Raw genomic sequence first — 23,930 nt, forward strand, 5'->3', positions numbered from 1 at the left:
GGAAACCTACATCGGTTAATAACTTTTTGCATGCTTGCAGCATGCACCCTTTACATTTGATTAAGGCTTTACCAGAAGGGGAATTTAAAAGGAATTTGAGAAATACTTCAGATAAAAAGCTTTGGGAGGAAGTTTGTGATGGAATTTTGGATAGATTAACATCTCGTGGTTATGATCATGACAAGCTTCAAGCTATAAAATGGAAGTTGTGTAAAGATCAGACATTTAGGATGTGTAGACATGAGAATGTACATTATTCTGAAACTTTTTCAGATTTGAATAGAATATTTTTTGTGTCTAGGTATTCCAATTTCTCCATTATTATGGAGAAAATTATTAGGGGGTTGTGGCATGTGGTATGTGAAGATCCAGCAATTGGTCACCTTTTTCCCAAACATATTACTTTTTCTTATAAAAGGTATCCCAATTTAAAGGAAATTTTGAATAGAAAATTGGAAGTTATGGTAGACAGTAATATTGGGATGTATAGTTGTGGTAGTTGCTCTGTTTGTGATAAAATTAAAAATATGCATGGAATTAAAATAAATGGAAAGAAATATGTTGCTTTTGAGAGATTTGATTGTAGGTCATCTGGTGTAGTATATATTTTAGGATGTGATTGTGTTCCACCTATGTGGTACATTGGTCAAGCCACTAGGAAGATTAAGATTCGCATTCTGGAGCATTTGGGTGATATAAGGAGGGGTAATTTGGAAAGCCCTGTGGCTACTCATTTTTGTAATATACATGATGGTAAAAATGACAGTTTTAGATTCAGTGTACTTGCTAGGCCCCACTTGTGTACAGGGAATTTTAAAACAGCTTTGAATAAACTTGAACAGAGAATGATTAAAGGGTATCACACTTTATTTCCCAAGGGAATGAATTTGGAAAGTTAATGAAATTTATTGTAGTCATAATTTTGAACATTATAAAGTATTTGTTCAGGATTGTGAATTTAAATTTAAATTTATGTATAACAAACTCTATAATGTTTGAATTAAATTTAGTAAAACATGATTTATAGGGCATTACATTGTATTTCTAAGTGAAAGGAATCTATAAAATTGATGAAATTTATTGATATTGTAATTTTGAATATAATAGAGTATTTATTTCAAAGTTGTATTTTTTGTAATACATATATAAGAATTTTGTTAAAAATTAAATAATTTATTCTTTAAAGTGATGGGAAAAAAATGAAAAAATGAAAAGAATATTATATTTGAAGTTTTGCAAATTAATGTTTAGTGTTGAATGAGTTAAAAATGTTTGTAATAATTAATTGTTTAATTAATTGATTGATGCATATATAAAAGAACACTGAAAATGTTTGAATGTGTCCCACTGAAGGCGAACTGCTGAGGTACCAGGACAGACTGAATAAAGATGGATTAATGCCACTTCTGTGTTCCTTCTCTGAGTGCTTTCGTGGTGTATTCTGAAGAATTTGTGGTTTGGCTTTTGAGTTTTTTGGAGTATTGGGCTATGAATGTGTGTAGGTCTTGCAGTTTGTTAGCTATACTTCTTGAGATTAGGTTAATAATAAGTAGGTCTGATGTTTGTTTGTGTGAGAGAATGTTGTTGCATGGACCTGAGTTGGGGTGTATGTCTCCTGAGATTAGTAAACATTTTTTGTAGAATAGTTTGAGTTTTACAGCATGTGCTAGATCTATATTTGTTCTAGGTAGTGTTTGTTTTCTGAGAGGCTGAGTGGCGGGTGTTCTGTATATATAGAATAATGAGCTATCATTAAATAGTGTAGAGCAAATTGTAAAATGTATGTGTTTTGTGTGTGTGTGTGTGTGAAAGTATGTGTTGTGTGGTATGTATTGTTTAATGGTATGTTAGTGGTTGTGGATGTGGTGTAGGTTAGTGTGGAGAGAGTATTAGTACTAGTGGTAAGAATTGCATGGTTAGTGTAGCTACTAGAGATATTCAGATAGGAAGTAAGATGGGTGTGGTAGTGGTTGGATCTTAGTTCTTTAGTTTGGCTATTGGGTGGGGGTTTGGTTTGGGTGTGGCTGGGTGTAATTGAAGGAAGGTGCTGATTGGTGTGGAGATTGGATTGGTTGTCAGGGTCAAGTATAAATGTAGATGCACTGGGGGTGGGTAGGATTTGGTGGTAGGGTAGGGGAGCGGAGTGAGCCCGGAGGGCGAACAGAGCGGGAAGAGCCGAGAGGTGAGGTGGCTCAGGAAAAACAATCAATGAACAGGATTACAACTACAGGTAAAGCCAGGGAGTGGGATTGTATCTTTTGTGGTGCCTGTACTAATAGTATGTTCAAGAACTATTTTAATTCCTTCAAAAGATAATGAAAAACTAGGGAGAAAAGAGAATTATTAAGTAGAAAACACTGTTAGGGGCAGAGATAAATCCTATTTGGTAAGCCTTCAGGTCTAATAAAAGTGGATTTAGCAGGACCTTTTTATGGTAAAATGCTGCCACCTGGTGGCGAATAAGGGGAGTGATTCCCAGAACTTAGGAGTGTGCACAACACTTGTGATGCTTATATGGGGTTATTAGGAGCATTCGGGGGATAACTATGGACTCAGGGGGCTTGCAGCAGGCTGCTATCACATACACTGGTAGGACGCTGGATAATAGTAAACTGCTGATTTGAATTTCAAAACTTTGAATGGCATATGTTCGACAACATATGATCGAAGTTTAAAAGTTCGAATATATAATAAAACAAAAACAAAATTGACCTTAATTGTGCAGGCAGGGGGGCAAACCTCGCAGCACCCCCACACCCCCCTACTTAAATATACCAACTCCGAGATCGCACTTCAGTGCAGAAAAGGGAAATTCTCCCATTCTGCACTGAACTACACCATTACATTTAACCTTTGAATGCTTGAAATTTCGATCATATGATGTTGACCATATGACATTCGAAATTTCAAGCGTTCGTGGATCTGATAGGAACCCTATATATATATATATATATATATACACACACACACACACACACACACACACATATATATATATATCTATAGGCTTACTATCAAAATGTCGATCGCCCATCGTCGAATGTACATACTGTCGACTCCTTTATGCGAAAGCCGTAATGCCGATTCCTCAAGATATCGACAAAAAACACCGAACGTCGACATTTCCGACCGCTACACTAAAACAAGTGCTACCATGAGTCAAAAGGGGGGCGAGATTATGCATTTCGAAATATCGATGTTCGACATTATCAACAGTCGCAGTTTGGAGTTCGCGTTAGTGGTGTCGGCAAGGGGCGATCGACATTTTGATAGTAAACCATATATATATATATATATATATATATATATATATATATATATATATATACACCAATAATTCTATATCCCTTTCCTTTCCATCTTACATCTACAACAGTTACTCTCCTCATACCACTAATATAAAATCCAGCACTTTAACTGATTACTTAAATAATACTGCTACACCTGAACCTGTCTCTATACCTATATTCCAGATAATTTTACCTTCCATAACCTTTCCTTTTGTACGTTGTCATCTTCTGGAAATATTCTCATGTTTTCTATTGTACACTTTATATTTTAATACTATTTACATTTACTGCTAATATTCTCAGTGATATATTTTATATCATTTACACTGTCTTAAAAAAAACTACCCTTTACCTTTCTTATTCTCTTTTAAGCTTACTTCTAAAAATGTTCTTTTCCTATCTTTTACTGTTTTTCCAATCCAATTTTACTTCCATTCACTGCTTTGCAGTTCATTTCTTCTTCTTGACTTATATCTGACATCCTTCCATTTCTTTGCTCATCACTTTTTCTTTCCTTAATTTTGGTATTTTCTTTTTTTTCACTTTTACCTGTCATTAGATTTTGATTTTCTTCCACTTTTTTTTTGTTCTTTTTTATTACTTCATTTAGCTCTGTCTCTTGATCAAGATTTAGATCTGTCTCTTCCGCTTTTTATGCTCTTCTATATTTTGCTTATAATCCACCCATAAATGTTTTGACTTTTCACATTTAAAACATTTTAAATCACACATGTTAAGTTGTCAATCTCGCCTTCATTCTTGCTTGATGGGTTCGGAGCCGATCCCTCGGCTCCGACTCGGCACTTGCTAAGCTCGAGAGTCACTTTTACCAGCTCGAGGCAGCCCCATATCCCATGATGCAAGGCGGTAAGTACCCAGATCTCGTTTGCCGCTTCGCTTATGAGGTCCTCCTTTTGCCAGCTCCTGGTAAGTGATTTACTAATTCGCTAATTTAGCCCCTTTTAACTTAAAAACCCTTTATTGTTAGTTTTTATTTAGTTTTAAACCCTTTCTGACAGAAATTTATCTGTCTCTTATTATTTTTTTAGTCAGACTTTACCCATCCCATCCCCCCCCCTGTTAGGGTGTGTGTGTGTGTTTGTAGTTATACCTTTTTGGTATATTTAATTTTTAAAATTCTTTGACTGGTGTGTGTGTGTGCTTGTGTACACCATGTCAAAAGATAGGGTCTCAGGCTTTAAGAAGTGTGACTCGTGCTGTCAGAAGATGTCTCTGACAGACGGTCACACTTCTTGCCTTTATTGCCTGGGGCCTCTTCACCTGCAGGACTCCTGTGCTATATGTCATTCTTTCAGCCAGAGAGTCCTGCAGGAAAGAAGAAACAAATTGATACTCAGGGGCCTTCTTAAGCTGGAGGGCTCTCCGGCTAAGTCGGCTCCACCTAAGACTACCAAGTCTTCCAAGGCCCAGGCTTCTGTGTCAAAGCCTGCGGCCTCGGCTCCGACTCGTTCTGAGTCAAGATCGGCTCCGGCTGGAGCCGATTCTGGCTTAACCAAGCCTTCGGCACCGATGGCTATCGGTGCCGATTCTGCATCGACCACTTCGGTGTCGGCTCCGACCACCATGTGGCACAGGCATCGGTGTCGGCTCCGATCGGCTCCGACACCGTTACTTTTTTGGATGTGTCGGCTCCGGCTGGAGCCGATGCATCGAGGCTACCTGTCGGCTCCGATAAGTTGTCGGCTCCGACAGGTTCAATAGTTTCATCGGTTCCGATGGCTCCTTCGAGGAAGAGGTCGAGGTCTCCTTCCTTGGAGCCGATACTTTCGGCTCCGGCTTCACCTCTCCTCTCGGAACGGAGCCATCGGAGCCGATCTTCAAGGTCATCCAGGCTTTCTGACCATGACTTAGAGAGAGTGGTCAGTAGATTACTTAAGTCACAGGCACTGGCCCAAATGTTACATAGTCCGTCTCAACAGACGACTATTGGTCCACACCCCATTACAGTTCCTCCTTCAACTCTACCCCAGAGCTTGGAGTTGGAGTCTTCGGGAATGGTTACTGCTACGGCTGGAGGACAGATACCCCCTTCTGTTCCTTCAGCCTCTACTCTTATCTCCTCTTCGAGACCTTCCTTAGAGGGATTCGGTGGCCGGGCTTCCATGGTCTCCTCCGAGGGGGTGAGTGGCATCGGACCCTTGTCCGAACCCGCTCTTCCCCTTGGAGCCTCGGCCTTGGTGAGCTCGGCTCCGACATCTGCCTCGGAGACTTCCCTTTCGGTGGTCCCTGGAGCTCCTAGTTCTTCGGAGCGGGTTCTCTCGGACCTGCCTGGGAGGGGAGCATTCGAGGTGATGAAGAGTGTGCTGGCCACTGGTATCAGTCAGCAGTCTGTTCCCTTAGCTCCTCCCTCTATAGTGCCTGTTGACATCTCTGCCACTTCTCTTGCTACAGGACCCAGAGATCCTCCGCCTCGGGTTTCCCATTGGGAATTTCCCCCTCTTCCGAGGATTCTCCTGATGTTTCGGGAGATCCTCCTAGGAAGAGGACTTGTAAGAGGAAACATGTAGACTCCCCCGAGTCTATCACTTCAGATACTGACTTTGATGAGTCAGAGGGATCCCCAAGATCCCCCTCTGAGGATGTCTCCTTCTCAGACATCCTAGAACTTCTTAAACAGAGGGGAAACTGGCCCACCAACAATCCCTCTGAGGATGAGTCAGTATACCTAGAGGCATTTGGATCTCGGCCCTCCACCTCCTGGGTGTCTCCGCCTTTCGACCCCCTTATGCAGGTTATTGCCCGAAAGGCGTGGGCAGCTCCTGACTCTGTAGAGCCAGTCCCTAGGAGGCCTTCAAAATTTATCACTGCCCCTTGTGATAAGCAATTCCTCACTAAGGGTGTCCCCGCTGATGCCATGGTGGTGGCTGCTGCCACCAAAAAGGAACTTGCAGATCCTTCCATACCCGTCCATCCTCCTAATAAGGACTCTAGGACCATGGATAGATACGGTAAGCGGATGTTTTCCTCAGTGACCTTTGCTATGCGTTCGCTGAATTACCTATGTCACTTCACCAGACTCCAAAGGGATATCCTCAAGGAGCTAGGTGATGTTGTTCAGGATCCTACAGCTGCAGGAGCTCAGGAAAAATTGCTTCGCAGCTAGGAACCCTTAATTCCATTGCAAACTCCTCCATGCGGCTAATATCATATGCTGCTGATGGTGCGAGTAGGGCCGCAGGTACAGGTGTGGCTCTTAGACGCCAAGCCTGGATGCGGCTATGTGACTTTGCAGATCCCTTCAAGGCGTCCTTCACAAATTCTCCCTTTGATGGGTCAGCTTTGTTTGGCCCTCAAGTGAAGGAAACTTTGACCAGGTGTGAGCAGGACGGCAAGACTCTTTCTGCCGTAGGAGTCCGTTTTTCCACCCCTTCTAGACCTTACCCCAAAGGACAGAAAGGTGGCAAAATGTGGTTCCGCAAATCCCAAGGAGTCACGCCGGATTCACGTGGTCAATTTACCCCTAGAGGCAGAGGGGGTAACAACAACAGACGCCGCTCTAGAAGCAGAGGGGGTCCAAAAAACCAGGGAAACAGAGAGCCTCTCTCTGACAAACCCTTTCAGCATCCCTGAGATGTTGCCCGACTGTCCCTCCTTGGAGGCAGTCGGGGGAAGATTATCACTGTACCCAGAAGCCTGGCATTCCCTCACTCAAGACAGATGGGTACAGTCGATCATATCCAAGGGTTACATAATTCCTTTCGAGGAAAGTCCTTTCCCTTCAAATTCCCTTCCAGATGTACCACCCGGTCTAAGGGAAATTGCAGAGTTAGAAGTCTCAAAACTACTGCAAAAAAGAGCCATTCAGCCAGTTACAACAGACCATTCAGAGCCCGGAATCTACTCAAGGTTCTTTTGGTCCCCAAAAGACGGAGACTGGAGACCAATATTGGATCTCAGCAGACTCAACAAGTCTGTGAGGAAGACAAGATTCGAATGGTCACGCTTCAGTCAATTCTGCCCTTCTTACAGAAGGACAACTGGATGTGCTCAATAGATCTTCAGGATGCGTACTATCACATCAAAATTCACAGACGCTCCAGGAGATTTCTCCGCTTCGGCTGGGGTCCAGTCATTTCCAGTTCAGGGCCCTGCCTTTTGGTCTCACTACAGCCCCCAGAGTGTTCACCAAATGTATGGCAGTGGTCACGGCTCACCTGAGACGTCAAGGATTCCAGGTGTTTCCGTATCTCGACGACTGGCTCCTTTCAGCCACCACCAGGCATCAGCTTATTCAAGCCAGGGATTACACAATAAAGCTTTGTACTCTTTTGGGCATCTCGATAAACTTCGAAAAATCATCCTTATCGCCCTGCCAGTCTATTACTTTCATAGGCGCAAACTTAAACACTGTTCGGATGTCAGCTACCCTTACAGATCAAAGAGTTTCAGACATTCAAAGTCATGTCAGGATCATTCTAGCCAACAAGAAAGTACAGGCCAGAATGGTTTTAAAGGTATTAGGCCTCATGGCTGCGGCCATTACTCTTCTTCCCCTGGCTCGCTTCTACATGCGCCTTCTTCAGTGGATGCTGTTCACACAGTGGTCTTACCAACAACTTCCAATGCGTCACCAGATTCTGGTGACACAGACTTGCAAAGATCACCTTGCTTGGTGGATCACATCTCCTCAGATTCACCAAGGCAGGCACTTTGTACCCCCATCCCCGATAGCCACTGTCACCACGGATGCCTCCCTGATCGGGTGGGGGGGTCATTATCAGGGCAGGATGGTTTATGGGACGTGGCAGCCGTTCGAGTACCACCTGCACATAAATGTCCTGGAGATGAGAGCGGTGCTTTTAACGTTGCAAGCCCTCAACGACTTTCTTCCCGTAGGGACAATTGCAGTCCACACAGACAACATGTCTGTAGTTTGGTATATCAACAAACAGGGCGGAACCAAGTCCTACCCCTTGTGTTGAGAAGCGCTCAGACTATGGCAATGGGCGATCTCCTCTCATCGGTTTCTGGTAGCAACGCATATCCCTGGGAAAACCAACATTGTAGCGGACAGATTGAGCAGAGCTATTCTCATGCCTCACGAGTGGTCTCTCAAGCAATCTATAGCGGAAGAGATTTTTCTGGAATGGGGTCGTCCATGTTGCGATCTTTTTGCTACTCCCCAAAACAGCAAATGCCCAGACTTCTTCTCTCTCTTCCCTCTTCCAGGCCATCCCCCCAGAGACGCTCTGACCCAGGATTGGCCCCAGGGACTTCTTTATGCTTTCCCTCCTTTTCCTCTGATCCCTCAAGTTATCCAGAAAGCTACCGTTTTGAGAGCCAAATTGATTCTCATTGCCCCTTACTGGCCTCGACAAGTTTGGTTCCCGTTCCTCCATCGTCACCTTTTGGTGCAGCCGTGGCATCTGGACCCAGTGCCAGATCTTCTGACTCACCAATCCGGTCAGCTGCACCGGTCTATCCCCTCTCTCAACCTCACTGCATGGTTGCTCCACTTCCTTCCTTAGCCAGGCTTCCTTTGATCTCTAACCCAGTTAGAGACATCATAGTAGCTTCTTTAAAATCCTCTACTAGGAGGATTTACGCAAGCAAATGGAAACGTTTCTCTTATTGGGCTAAGGCCAAGAATATTGATCCTTTCACTGCCCCTGTTCAGGCAGTCCTGGATTTCTTAGCAGAGATTTTTCATGCAGGCTCCTCTTCTTCCACAGTCAGAGTTCAATTGGCTGCTATCTCCAACTTTCATGTCGGGGTCGCAGATCATAATATTATGTCCCATAGGCTCTGCAGGGCCTTCTTGAAAGGAATTTTCCTACTAAAGCCTCCAATCAGGAATCCTCCTCCTCAGTGGGATCTAAATTTAGTGCTGACATCCTTGATTCTTCCCCCCTTAGAGCCAGCTGTTTCTTGTTCCCTGAAATTTCTTTCTTGGAAAACTTTATTCCTAGTGGCTATTACATCGGCCAGGAGGGTGTCTGAACTTCATGCTCTATCGGTTCGACCCCGGTAGTTGGTTTTTCACAAAGACAGAGTATCTTTGAGAACTAATCCGACCTTTTGCCTAAGGTCGCTTCAAAGACCAATTTGAATCAATCCATTGATCTCCTGTATTTTTCCCAAACTATTCAGACAGAGCCGAACAAAACTACATTATCTTGATGTCCACCGTCAACTTAGATATTATTTGGACAGAACAAAAAATTTAGAAAATCTGATCAACTTTTTGTTTCCTATGCGGATAATAAAAAAGGCCTTCCTGTTTCTAAAGTGACCTTGTCCAGATGGCTTTCTTCGGTCATCTCTGAAATTTATCTGCTCAGGGAAAACAGCTGTGCTCAAAACCTAAGGCACATTCAACTAGGAGCTTAGCTACTTCTACAGCCTTTCAAGCTAGACTTCCTTTAGACACTATTTGTGCAGCGGCCACTTGGGCCACTCCTCACACTTTTGTTTCCCATTACAAATTGGACTTGGCCTCCAGGGACAGAGCCAGTTTTGGCTCTACAGTCCTCAAGAGTCTGTTCCATTGAGCCACCCAGGATAGAGGTGCTAGGGACGCGGTCCCATCAAGCAAGAATGAAGGCGAGATTGACAACTTAACATTAAGAAGTTATGTACCTACCATAACGTTCCATGTTAGTTGTCTTCTCTCGCCTTCTTTCTTGCGACCCTCCCTCCTTCCCCCAGGCCTGGACAGACCTTGTTATAAGAAATTATTATACTGAAGACCATTCAGACCTGGTCCTTCTTCCATCCTGTAAGTTTCTTCTTCCTTTTGGAAGTGTTTTATGCTTGGTGCTATTGCCCTTTGTCATCAAACGAGATCTGGGTACTTACCGCCTTGCATCATGGGATATGGGGCTGCCTCGAGCTGGTAAAAGTGACTCTCGAGCTTAGCAAGTGCCGAGTCGGAGCCGAGGGATCGGCTCCGAACCCATCAAGCAAGAAAGAAGGCGAGAGAAGACAACTAACATGGAACGTTATGGTAGGTACATAACTTCTTATTTTGCATCATGCCCCACTTTTCCAGAAATACAGCACTTTCTTTTAAAACATTCATTAAATGATCATTTTTTTCCACAAAAAAACACATTTTTGATTGTCCCCAATATTTTACAAACCCTCTATTCCTGTCAACATTTATCAAACTTGTCATATGAACAATAAAGTCATTTTCCATTTTTAACATCACATTACATTCCCATCTGCCAGTCCATAAACCTCTATTGTCATATATTTTTACAATGTACATAAGCTGAGTTTTAGATTAAATGACACACATATATATATATATATATATATATATACATATATATATATATGAAAAAACAACACGAACAGATCCCAAAACGTGATATCAGCAAAACAAACCCAGCTGGAAGATACTGCCAAAACTCCACTTCTAGTAATTCAAAAGCCAACGAAACTCCAAAAAGAAGCACGATGTTAATAGTACAAAAATCTTTTCCTTTATTGACGTTAGCGCTTTCACAGGTGTCCCTCCTTCATCAGACGTTACAAACAAACAGTTATCTTGCATCATTATATAACAGATTTAAAACACATCACTTCCTAATCTAATGACATCATTTCCCTTGTAAATTAAAGAGCCATACACTCAAATGAAGCAGCAAAAGATCTTCCGTAAATCATTTACGAGCACAACAAACATATCAAACTAAGCATTGTCAAGAAATAGCAAAAATAAAATTTCTATCAAAAAACACAACATATATACATGGATATTCACTTAAAAACACATTATAAAACGAAATAAAAATAATAAGGTATTCCGAAATAGCCCTTGTAGTACTATCATTTCATACTACAAGAATTCCAATATTAGCCTACCATTTAGAAACTCTCAGTAGCGCATCATATCGCATAATCAATCCCAAATGGTACCCACATTAAAACCATTATAGAATGATAAAACACTCCCAGGCAGACCCTACAATACTATCATAATATACTACAAAAATCTATTGCCAGTCTGCCGTTTAACTATTCAAACTGTAGGAAGCACACTATACCTAACTATCATATTCTAAGTGATATTTATATTGAATCCTGTATATAACATCATGCCAATACTAGCCTGAATAGATATATTGACCCTTTAAAATAATTAAGATATATACTTAAATTGATACTATACATATATCAAGCACTAAACATCAAATAGAATCTATCATTTAATGGATCTATTCTTCAAGTATGGTCTCAAAGGGACGGAGTCATTAAGACCTCTCCCCCTGTGAGCAGCAAGACGTAGAATCCACTCAGTCTCTGATAATTCAGTTTGATTAACTAGGTCCCCCCCCTTTAGATTCTCTCTCTGGACATGTAACACTTGAAACATAAAAGTATGCTGGTTAAACTGCAGCATATGTCTGGAAATTGCACTACAACTATCCTGCCTGTTAAAACAATACAAGTGGTCCCGAATGCGTTCTCTCAAAGAACGATTGGTCTTGCCCACATAAAACATAAAACATCTCTGGCAGGTAGCTACATACACAAGATTCCTAGTATTACAGTCCGCCCGGCACCTAATCTGCCAGAGTTTACCATCGTTGGAATTCCTGAAAAATCTAGACAAGTCCACATAAGAACATTGAGGGCAAGAACCACACCTTCTGGTTCCTAGATCAATTACTGAATTATTCAGCACATTCATGGTAGATAAATTAGGAAAACACAACTGCTGTTTTAGACTCTTAGAGTTATTAAAAACATATTGTGGACAATTCCCTACAATCTTACAAACTTCCTTGTCCACAGTTAAAATATTCCAATTGTTTGTTATTGCCTTTTGAATTATCTCCAGATTCTTAACATACGGTATGGCTATACGCTGTGTATTGCCAATGTCACAAGACTTCCTTTTATATACATACTCATGATCTGAATAGTAGGGCTTACCCCTACTATCCCTCAGCTTAACCACATCATTACAAACTTTCTCAACTACTGTATGATCATAACCCCTCCTGCACACATCGCTACTCAATTTACTTAGTTCCTGATGAAAAGAAACATCATTGGAACAAAGTCTAGAAATCCTCAGACCTTGTCCTTTAACTACATTAGCAAAAGTTCTGGGATGATGCATGCTATCCGCTTGCAGAAATGATGTTCTATGGCATTTCTTCCTAAAAACATTGGTATTGTAAGAACTACCTTCACGGGTTATAGTGACATCTAAAAAATCGATGGATTCGTTCGAATAATCCATCGTAAATTTGAGGAAACAATTCAACCCATTAACATGTTCAAGGAAGGAACTCAATTCGGCACCTGTTCCCTGCCATAGGAGAAAGAGGTCGTCCACAAAGCATCTATAGAAGACGACCTGCGGATGAACAAATAAGACCTCTCTCTCCCAAGATGCCAATACGAGATTGGCATACGTATTGGCACAACTGGTGCCCATCGCCACACCAGTACATTGCCGATATAATCTATCTGAAAACATGAAAAAATTATTGTCAAGTACTGTCTCAAGGAGTAGAGTCAAAAAATCAACATCAGTGATCGACAGAGTTTCACACAACAAATTTTTAACCATGGCAATACCATCAATGTTAGGTATGTAAGTAAATAAGGAAACTACATCTAGAGTTACCATAAGAAGAGTCTCCACATTACCAAAATCTTGGACAAACTTATAGAGGTCAGTTAAAAAATGTCCAGTGTCCCTTAAGACATGCTGAAACCTATTAAGTGTGTTCCTCTCTAAGGGGGGGGGGGGGACCTAGTTAATCAAACTGAATTATCAGAGACTGAGTGGATTCTACGTCTTGCTGCTCACAGGGGGAGAGGTCTTAATGACTCCGTCCCTTTGAGACCATACTTGAAGAATAGATCCATTAAATGATAGATTCTATTTGATGTTTAGTGCTTGATATATGTATAGTATCAATTTAAGTATATATCTTAATTATTTTAAAGGGTCAATATATCTATTCAGGCTAGTATTGGCATGATGTTATATATAGGATTCAATATAAATATCACTTAGAATATGACAGTTAGGTATAGTGTGCTTCCTACAGTTTGAATAGTTAAACGGCAGACTGGCAATAGATTTTTGTAGTATATTATGATAGTATTGTAGGGTCTGCCTGGGAGTGTTTTATCATTCTATAATGGTTTTAATGTGGGTACCATTTGGGATTGATTATGCGATATGATGCGCTACTGAGAGTTTCTAAATGGTAGGCTAATATTGGAATTCTTGTAGTATGAAATGATAGTACTACAAGGGCTATTTGGGAATACCTTATTATTTTTATTTCGTTTTATAATGTGTTTTTAAGTGAATATCCATGTATATATGTTGTGTTTTTTGATAGAAATTTTATTTTTGCTATTTCTTGACAATGCTTAGTTTGATATGTTTGTTGTGCTCGTAAATGATTTACGGAAGATCTTTTGCTGCTTCATTTGAGTGTATGGCTCTTTAATTTACAAGGGAAATGATGTCATTAGATTAGGAAGTGATGTGTTTTAAATCTGTTATATAATGATGCAAGATAACTGTTTGTTTGTAACGTCTGATGAAGCAGGGACATCTGTGAAAGCGCTAACGTCAATAAAGGAAAAGATTTTTGTACTATTAACATCGTGTTTCTTTTTGGAGTTTCGTTGGCTTTTGAATTACTAGAAGTGGAGTTTTGGCAGTATCTTCCAGCTGGGTTTGTTTTGCTGATATATATATATATATATATATATATATATATATATATATATATATATATATATATATATATATATATATATATATATATATATTTATATGGGTTCCAGGAATGAAGTCAACTTTCATTAAAGCCTACATCTATTTCGTTAAGCATGTGGTTGACAGGTGTGAAGGACTGCCACATTACCAGGGTTGGAGAATGTTAGTATGAAACTAGTAATGATCTGTATAAGTAGTGGGGCTTATTTGATCAAAACACGATCTGGGAAAGAAAATAAATAAGGTGGGTAAAACCAAATGCTAAAGTTTACTGTTACAGTGATCTTTCCTCAAAAATCCACTGTTATGGTAAGTGCCTTAGACACAACTCTAATTTCTGTGTTTACTGTGTGTCTGTGACTGCCATAGTAGCAAGATAGTGTCCAATTCTGCAGGCAGGAAGAGGTGCAAGAGCAGGGATTCCATTGAGTCTATACCTGTAACCTTTATGATATACCAGTATGGTAGTTTTCAAGGGACAGAGCTTTGCAGCCAGGTTGCTCTTACAGGGTTTAGAGTTCCATCAGCAGTGGCAGTGACTTGACGTTCTAATTATATCACTTGAGAGACTTTCAGAAGGGCAGGGAAGCACATCCTAAAGCTTCTATTCTTCCTCCAAAGTGGCAGTTATAGTATTTGAAGCATAACTGCTCCTGGCAGCTAACAAAAGATAGATAGAAGGCATATAGTGGAGTGAATCTCACATCAACTTCACCTCCACAGACATCAGGATCAGCCCTACAGATGTCGGCATTAATCCTTAAGGCATTCATATTCACTTCACAGGATCAGTCCAACAGATGTCAGCATCATCATTACACCACTGCCACCTGGTTCAGATCAACAGACACCAGCATTAGCCCTGCAAACATCAGTATATCACACAACTTTCTGCATTAACTCCACACAAATCAGCATCAGCTTTATAGGCATCAGCAGCACCTTCTAACCAGCAACATTTTCTCCATCAGCCATAGAGATTAATGTGATGCACCCTAACAGAACAAAAAATGAGATTGTGCCATTACTAAATTCTGATTTCATGAATTCTTCCATGGACTATTCCATATTATTGATATGTCCAGCTACTTTTCTGTTTACAAGTAGCAGAGGACAGACAAGGGTAAATTCCCCAAGTTAGAAATTAAGTTATAGTTCCATGAGTGTGAAAACATCTGCTAAGGCTCTAGTTCGGGTAGGATAAGCCAGAGAGCATGCTTGGATGGCACTCTGGGTGCATGCATAAAGCTCCACTGAGATCACTCAGACTAAACAGGTAGTAAATCAAAATATGCAGTAACTGTGAACATGAAAACATAAAATTTACTTTTGCTTTGTCTGGAATGTTTTTCAGAGGGTCTCTGACTTTAAATTTAAATTTCTTTGCTGAAGTATGCAAAGTAGTTTGTTGTAATGAAAATGAAAATGTACATTTAGATCCACTTAGTTGATCCACATCCTACAAAGAGACATGTCTGCTTTTTTATGTGTAGTACATCTTCTAAAGAATTCTATTGCTCTTTCAGCGTTCTCGTACTGGCAAGAAGGAAAACTGCATAGGATCCATTGTGTCAGAGTATTTTGTTATCACTGCTGCCCATTGCTTCCGAGTAGAAGATGTAGAACGAGAAATAAATGTGAAAGTTGGTAAGACTTCTGTGTGTGCCAGTGTGGATGTCTTTATAACAAAAGAGGGAATTGTATCTTGTGCTGGTAAAAATCACAGTCCATATTATCCTCAGTTGCTTTGGAGTGTGTAGGACATAGTTAAAAGTTTGTGTTAATGAGGTAAAGAAAATGCATTTGTGAGTCCTTAGAGTCAATTGTAAATATCTGTGACTTGTAGTGTAATATATATAATTGTGTTATACTTTTCAGCTCATGACTGAAAAAGTCCATATTGATAAGCCCCTAATCTGCTCATCAAATGTATTAATATGATTACTTTAAGGGTACATCTGGTTTGGAAAATACCTTTCCACCTATGAACTGATTGCTTTTTTGTGGGGATATTGTAAGCATTAACTTTGTAACTTTGCAGAGAACTTATCATGGTGTATGAAACATGCAGTTCACACTCTCAGATCAAGAAAATAATATTTGAAGGACTTCCAAGATGGCTGCTCACTGATCAACTGCTTAATTTCAGCTCTCCCAATATGAAAAAAGAAACTGAGAAGTTAAAGCCACTGACATTGTCGGCTTGAGTAAAATTAATTTACTGGCTAGTAAGCCTACTGTCTGGATGCCAGCAAAGAAAACAATTACAGTTTAGTTTTACTTAAAGATAGCAAGAAGTGTTTTAATTAGGGCTAAAATTTAGTACTTTCTGAAAGCAGTCAAGTTTTTTTCACACATGGGGAGGGAACAGAGATAAAAAGTAAAAGACACCAATCATTGTAAGTAGGCTGCAGCATGCACCTTACCATGGGTAACCTTAATTTTAGGTTGAGTAATGCCTGTGGGTGTGGCTGTCAATTTGGGTAATTGCTCCTTTCTGAAAGGTTAAATATCATAGGTTCATAGGCTGATAGGTGTTTATTAGGCTAACGACCACAAGGGCCTTTTTAAGCCTAGCCATGCATCCCAAATCTCTGACAAGTTCTGATACCCTTGATAAGCATAAGCATGGGTCTGGGAGATGAACTACTTACAGGTTACCTGTGTCCATTAGAGAAATCGGTGCCAAACCAGGGATGAATTTCCGGTTTCCCCTCTAATTGTCCAAGTTGCACTTGAATTGGGTTAGGAAGGAATTCTGTTTTTTTTTCACCTGCATTTTTAAAGATGTCCATAGTTTTGTCTGTTTGTTTGAATTCAATAGGTGATGTGGGAATTTCTAAAATGTATGTGTTTTTTTGTTTGAAGGTTGTCATTATGACAAAATGTCTTGAAAAATGTGAGATATGTTTAAATTGAGATGAGAAGAAATAACTGCATAAAAGATCAGCCTGACAAATATTAGTGTGTGCACGTAACACAAAAGTTGGAAATATACACTAAAAAAACTGACATGTATGATAGATGAGAGCAACATATTGGCCTGACAAATTTTAGTATGTGCATGGAACACAAAAGTTGGAAATGTACATTAAAAAACGGACATGTACAATAGGTGAGCACAACAGCTTTTTGTCATAATGGCTACACTGTCTGTGTTATCTTGGAATATAAATGGCCTTACAGGCATAACCAAAAATGAGTATTAAGAAATGCATAGTACAAATAACAATGCTACAGGAAACACATTTAGTAAGAAATAAACATGTGAATTTGATAAAAACGGGATTTCAGAATATTCAGCAGAATATCAGGGACAGAGAAAAAGGGAAGTAATTATACTATTTGCTACAGGGACTTCAATGGTGATTAAGGAGGAAAAACACAATAATGGTAGATTTATGGTAGTAAGCGGCAAGGGATTTCAGAATATTCAGCAGAATATCAGGGACAGAGGAAAAGGGAAGTAATTATACTATTTGCTACAGGAGCTTCAATCGTGACTAAGGAGGAAAAAGACAATAATGGTAGATTTATGGTAGTAAGCAGCTATTGACAATGAAGGAGGATTATGCTGGCATGTATTTATATTCCACCAAAAACTGGTATTATGGAGTTTTGGACAATTTTAAGAGAAATAATCATCTTTCAGCAAGGAATATTACTAATAGGTGGAGACTGGAACTTGATTTTAAATAGTGAGGATGCATCAGAGGGACCTAGAAGGGAAAATATAATAAAATGGGAATAGGATTGTTAGTCTAGGATGTCCTGCAGTGGAGACATTAATCTTTGTTTGCTCATTATTATTCATATTACAAGTTTATATTCTTATTTTAATTTTTTTTCACTGAGAGACATGTGTTGTTGAGGTATAATGTGGGAGGCAGAACAATTTACTGTAAATGTTGAATTATGTCACTCTATACTGGAAATATTGTTAGTTGTTTGCTAGTAATTATGAACTTAAGCAATATTTCCATATACACTCAATACTTTAAAACACAAACGACTTACAAACTGTTGCATGAATTTAGATGAAAATGTTAAATGTTGAAGAAAACTGTCTCTGATATTTGGACTATAAGTAGCGCATCTATAGAGATATCCAGTATTATTTGTTTTGGTAGTTATACAATTGAGTATGTTTTCATATTTCTATAAATATCTCAATAAACATGCACTTATAGAGGAATTTGTTGTTGTCATAAAAACGTTTGTCTGGTTAACAAAAATATTCTAACAATATATGTCTGGGGTATATGGTTTATTCTAACAATATATGTCTGGGGTATATGGTTTCAAGATATGAACATTTGTGAAAGTTTACAAAAATATAATTTCAGCTTTGGGTGCATTATAATATATTATAGTATTTCCAGAAATGACTGAATACAGTAACTATTAGCACTGTAAAGGATACTTCTTATGGATAACATTGCTATTTGTACTGTTTTAATAGCTTTTATCATTCTTAAAATATTTAGATTTGTTTAGCTTATGCTTTTTAAGTTTATTTTTCAGAAAATGCTCTGGAATGCAAGATGTGTGCAGGCTGCTAGAGGTGTGACATTCCACACCACATAGGTGTTAATGAGTTAATAAAGACCTGGAGGATTTTATCTGAGAAGGGAACAGGGCAAGATTTAAGTGGGATACATTGATCCTTCCAACAGAACAATCTGATGTAGAATTACCTGATTTGATTGGATATTTTAAAGATAAGACCCATGTACATAACACAACACAAGCGGAAAGTTATAATTCAAAATGGAAAGGGATGATGATGACGTGGGGGGGTCAAGAAATAAAAATAGAGTGAGATTTTGTATGCAGATCCTTTAGGACAATAATAACCATACACAATATTATATTAATAAAGTAGCAGCAAGTATTCTAAAACTGGAGAAAGGTGATAGTGCCAGTAGGGATAAATGCAAGCAGGGGTATAGAAAACAGGCAAGAGGGGGCTGGAATTTATTGGAAAAAACTGACAAAGGAACCAAGGTATTGGGAGCAAATAACTACAGATGAAAATGTAACAGAGTGGAATGAGGCCAAGAAGATGTTTGGACTGCAGGCTAAAGATTGCCTTCTCTACCAGGGTTGATATCAGAGTACATGCATATGGAAAGGGATAGTGCAATCTAAGTGAAATACCTGCACTGGTAGAGTTTTTAGATGAATCCAGAACAGAAGATGCTGTTAAAAAGGAATAATTTGTAGGGCATATAAAATATTGCACAATAGCTATAGGAGTCAGTCAGAGGAAGTTAGAAGAGATTGGGAAGACAGACTGGAAATCAATTTACAGGAAAACAATGGGAGGACATATATATGGCTCTCAAGTGTGCAAAAAAGTCCAGAAGGTTTTGGATCTTTGCTTGGAAGTAGTTGCATAGGTATTTTTAAACCAAAGGCAGACTTCATAGAATTTTCCTCTGGTAGATAGCAGATGTTGGAAGTGTGATAGAGAAGAAAGAGGTAACTGAAAACATATGTTTTGAGATTGCAGTGAGTTGGCATATGTAAAAAAGCTCCCACAGAGTTGTATTTCAGAAATATTGGGTGAGCAAATGGCTGTAACTAAGGAAATTATTTTTTTGAGATTGAACACAGGATCTGAATTGCTTAGACATAGTAAAGCCTTGTTTAGTTTAATTCTTTTCCCTGCCAAAAAAGCAGTGACTAGAAATTTTGAATCAAAGTCTAAACCAACTGCATTTGGCATATTGAATATTATAAGACAGATCAAAGAACTGGATGTGAAATCTTTAGAAAAGGGAAGGAACAAAATAGATAGAAATAAGTGAAAACCATGGTAACAGTGCATGCAGAATAATATTCAGGAGGAGAAGTGGAGTTTAAGGAACTGTGGTTCCGCAAGTCCGAAGGTTTTGCACCATATGCTTCTGATGAAGGCCCCCAAGACAAAGGGGACAGAGGTGGACTGCAGAGCCAAGGCTTTCAGGGGGGCTTCTTCGATAAGCCTTTACAGTGCTCCTGAACAGTTGCCAACTGCTGCACTCTGCTTATCTCCGCAGTCCATGGCCTGGATGTCCATCACATGAGATGCTGGGGTGCAGAGGATTATAACCAAAGTTTACATAATTCCCTTTTTGTCTCATCCCAGATGCACAAAGAAACTAGAAGCTAGACCAGTAAACTATCCAAGAGATCCCATCAGACCAGCAAGGATCCAGAATTTACTCAGGGTTCTTCTTGGTGCCAAAGAAAAATAGGGAGCTAAGGCAAATAATGAAACTCAGCCACTTGAACCTATAGATGAAAAATAAAATTATGGATGAGCATGGTACAGTCCATTCTTCTTTTGATAAGGAAGGATGACTGAGTGTGCCAGATAGATATCCAGGATGCATACTATCACATAAGGATGGACAAGCATTTCAGAAAGTTTCTCTGCTTCCATATGAAGCCACTTACTTTCAGTTCACAGCCCTGTACTTTGATCTCACCACAGCCCCCTGGCTATTCACCAAATGCATGACAGTAGTTGTAGCTCATCTCAGGCTGTTGGGGTTTTAGTTATTCCCATAACTGGATGACCACCCACCCCAGAAATCTACTTCTTCAAGCCACAGCTGGAGATAACAACGCAGCACCAATTTTTACCGAAATCAGACAATGTGACCTAGACAAACTAGAATCATGCTACAATAAAATAGCCAAGTTTGCTACTAACTCAGCCTATAGAACCCATCGCTGTACTGCACTAAAAGAACTAAAATGGCTTGAGCTACCACAGCTACTTAACTATCACCAGCTGGGCACAGCCTACAGTATTCTCAAATATCCTGAAAAAAAAACTCATTATCCAATCTACTTACTGTCTATACTGCAAACCGGTACCCAAGATCTATTGAAAAATCTCACCTCTCCATCACCAAGGCTAACAATAATGCATGGAAAGCGCTCTACTCCCACACCGTTGAAAGAATTTGGAACTCTCTTCCCCTATCCTTGTCCACTGCCCCATCCACATCCATATTTAAAAACTCCCTCAAATCGCACCTTCTTAGTACCTGGTTATGCCCTTGTATCACATAACCCTACCCATACTACTATTAACTCCTCAAACTCCTCTCTGATCACATGCTGGATCTTTGATCCCCTGTAGACTTGGTCATATGAAAGGGTACTTTTAACTGTAGAATCTTGATATATTTTCTTCTCTTACCAATGTAGAACTGACATTGTCTTTTTGCCTATGTTCTATATCTTCTTTTACCCGGAGTGTTTTATTAATTTCTTGTTGTTATATTACTATGCTCAGCATACATGATAAAACCTGTTTTGTGTATTATGCTGGATGGACTGTAACTGACATTGTTTTTTACCTGTGTTCTATATCTTTTTACCTAGAGTGTTTTATTAATTTCTTATTATATTACTACGCTCAGCATACATGATGTAACCTGTTCTGTGTATTATGTTGGATGTACTGTATTTGTATAACTTGATGCCGGAGCTTTTCTCCCCAGGCCTCCGCTGAGAATGGACCTGGTCCAGTCAGAATTTCCTGGTTAGCAAATTTAAATAAATAAATAAAATAAATAAATAAGTTTTGGAATTTCTGGTAGATATTTTTAATCATGGTGCTAGCTTTTCTATGGTTAAGGTGCAATTAACAGCGATCTCTAATTTTCACATAGGGGATAATTCAGCTTCCTTGGCTTCGTCCAAGATTTGTACAGCCTTTTTGAAGGGGACCTTTCTCCTTAGGTCTCCAGTTAAGGACCCAATGCCCCCTTGGGAGCTCACCTTGGTGCTGCAAGCTCCCCCCCCCCATTGAACCAGCAGCTACAGTTGAGTTGCAGTTCCTTTCTTGGAAGATGGCCTTTTTGGTTGCAGTTAACTCAGCCATGAGAGTTTTGGAGATCCAAGCTTTGTCTATTAAGCCTATTTGTATGGTATTTCATAAAGACAAGGTATCTCTGCAGACAAATCCATCATTCGTGCCAAAAGTGGCATCAGAGTCTAATATTAACCAGGTCATCAATCTTCCAGTTTTCTTTCCAAATTTATAGAATAAAGGAGTCTACAAGTTGCATTTGCTTGATGTCCACAGGCAGTTGCATTTCTATTTGCATAGAACAAAATCCTTTCATAAGTCTAATCAACTTTTTGTTTCCTTTTCCCCACCCTTTTTGGGAAAGCCTGTCCCTTAGGTTACGTTTGCTCATTGGATTTCTGAGTGCATTTCGTTAGCTTATTGAGCCAAAGGGTTATCTCCTCCAGGGCATGTCCAGGCGCATTCCACCAGGTCTGTTGCTCCTTCTGCGGCCTTTTGGTCCAGGGTTTTCAGGGATAATGTTTGTTCTACTGCTACCTGGTCATCACCACACACATTTATCCCCCATTATAAATTGGACCTTCTTTGCAGAAACAGGGCATCCTTTGGCTCAGCCATGCTCCAGAACATCCTTCCATGAGGACCTCCCAGGGTTCATTGGTAGCTGAGGACTCTGTCCCACAGGTTGAAGATCAAGTTAAAACAACTTGAGATAAAAAAAGTTCTGTACTCACCATAACATTCCATCTGAGTTGTTGCTTTTCATTTGTTTTCAACCATCCCTCCCTCCTTCCCCCTGTCTTGTGTGGGCTGTATAGTGAACTAGATGGAAGAGGCATAGCCCCTCTACTTTAACTATTTTTCTCCCTTGTGAGTTGTGTGACAATGCCTGGTCTATAGGTATATGGTGTAGGTTGGGGCGCTGCTGTTATGCAACAAACTCGATCTGAGGGGAGGAGGGAGACAGGGGCATTATGGGTAGGGGAGGGATTTGGAGCTTGGATCCAGTGCTGGAGTATGCAGCCGAGTCAGATCCATTCTGGATCTAGGTCCCACAGGTTGATGACAAATAAAAAACAACAACTGAGATGGAACATTATGGTGAGTACATAACTTGTTTTTCTCAATAATAAGGGCAAGGTATTTTTAAGCAGTTTTTCCAAGTCCACACACAGTTCTTTAATTTCTATTTTATTACAAGTGTTCTTATGATTGGATAAATACCCCGCTTCCTTGAACACATCGCAGTCAAGATTTAATATGGATGAGACATCTTTGAACATTGAGTGTTCATTACTAAACACTGAACCAAAAGCCGGGCCATTACCTGCTATAACAGTCCTCGTTTCTTCTTCTGAACTGCTCAACTGAAACCTTTCAAGAACAGGATTCAGCTCCTTATTTTTAGTCAGCTGGGCCAAAGATTTCTGAATTTTAATAATGGACTCAAAAAAGAACCTGAAGCATATTTCAGCTATCAGGTGTAGAATGTAAGGTAACATTCATCAAATCATCTCAAATTCCATTTGCCCTCAGGAGGAATGGTAATTCAACTAATAAAATAGCAAACCAATAGTGAAAAAACAAACATACCATGAAAAATTCACCAAATGCAGGTGATAGAGGTGAAACACTGTAGCACTTTAGAGTAATAACATTTTAATAACCGCTTTTGTCATGCAAATTACTTCCTCTGAATAATTCCATCAACAAAGTCCTACATTTAAATATATCCCCTGTACCAATCATGTTGCTTATCCGGTCAGGATAAAACAGGCAAACAGTTGTGGATTTGGTTGAAGCAGCTTTATTATATACAAACACATCAGGATTGAGGCTTAGTAACTTAAACTTAGATAAACTTATAAACAGGCTGACTACTGCACTCATACTTGTTAACACTCTGGCTGTTCTCTCAAAATGCACTGCTGCCTGCACATGCTCTCTCTTTATATGCATGTGCCCACACTTGGAAATGCTTCTTAAAATTACAACACACGCTCTGTTCTACATCCTCTTTCTTTGAGAAACAGGTCATACCTAAACTGACAACATTCATTGACATGCAGTTGCACAGAAATGATCCTTTGACATGCAGTTA

The 23,930-nt window shown here is 39.7% G+C and overlaps 1 protein-coding gene across 1 annotated transcript in view; it reads left to right on the forward strand.

Annotated features, from left to right (window-relative positions):
• The window catches only part of CFB (complement factor B), a 2,501,566-nt gene that overhangs the window by 1,706,652 nt on the left and 770,984 nt on the right, over positions 1 to 23,930 (forward strand). Inside the window, exon 14 of the mRNA XM_044082138.1 lies at positions 15,543 to 15,663. Within this exon, the coding sequence (XP_043938073.1) occupies positions 15,543 to 15,663 (121 nt within the window). The remainder of the gene's footprint in view (positions 1 to 15,542; positions 15,664 to 23,930) is intronic.

Source organism: Protopterus annectens, chromosome 9.part0, assembly GCF_019279795.1.
Source record: "Protopterus annectens isolate FY-2018-M chromosome 9.part0, PAN1.0, whole genome shotgun sequence".
NCBI classification, from domain to species: Eukaryota; Metazoa; Chordata; order Ceratodontiformes; family Protopteridae; genus Protopterus; species Protopterus annectens.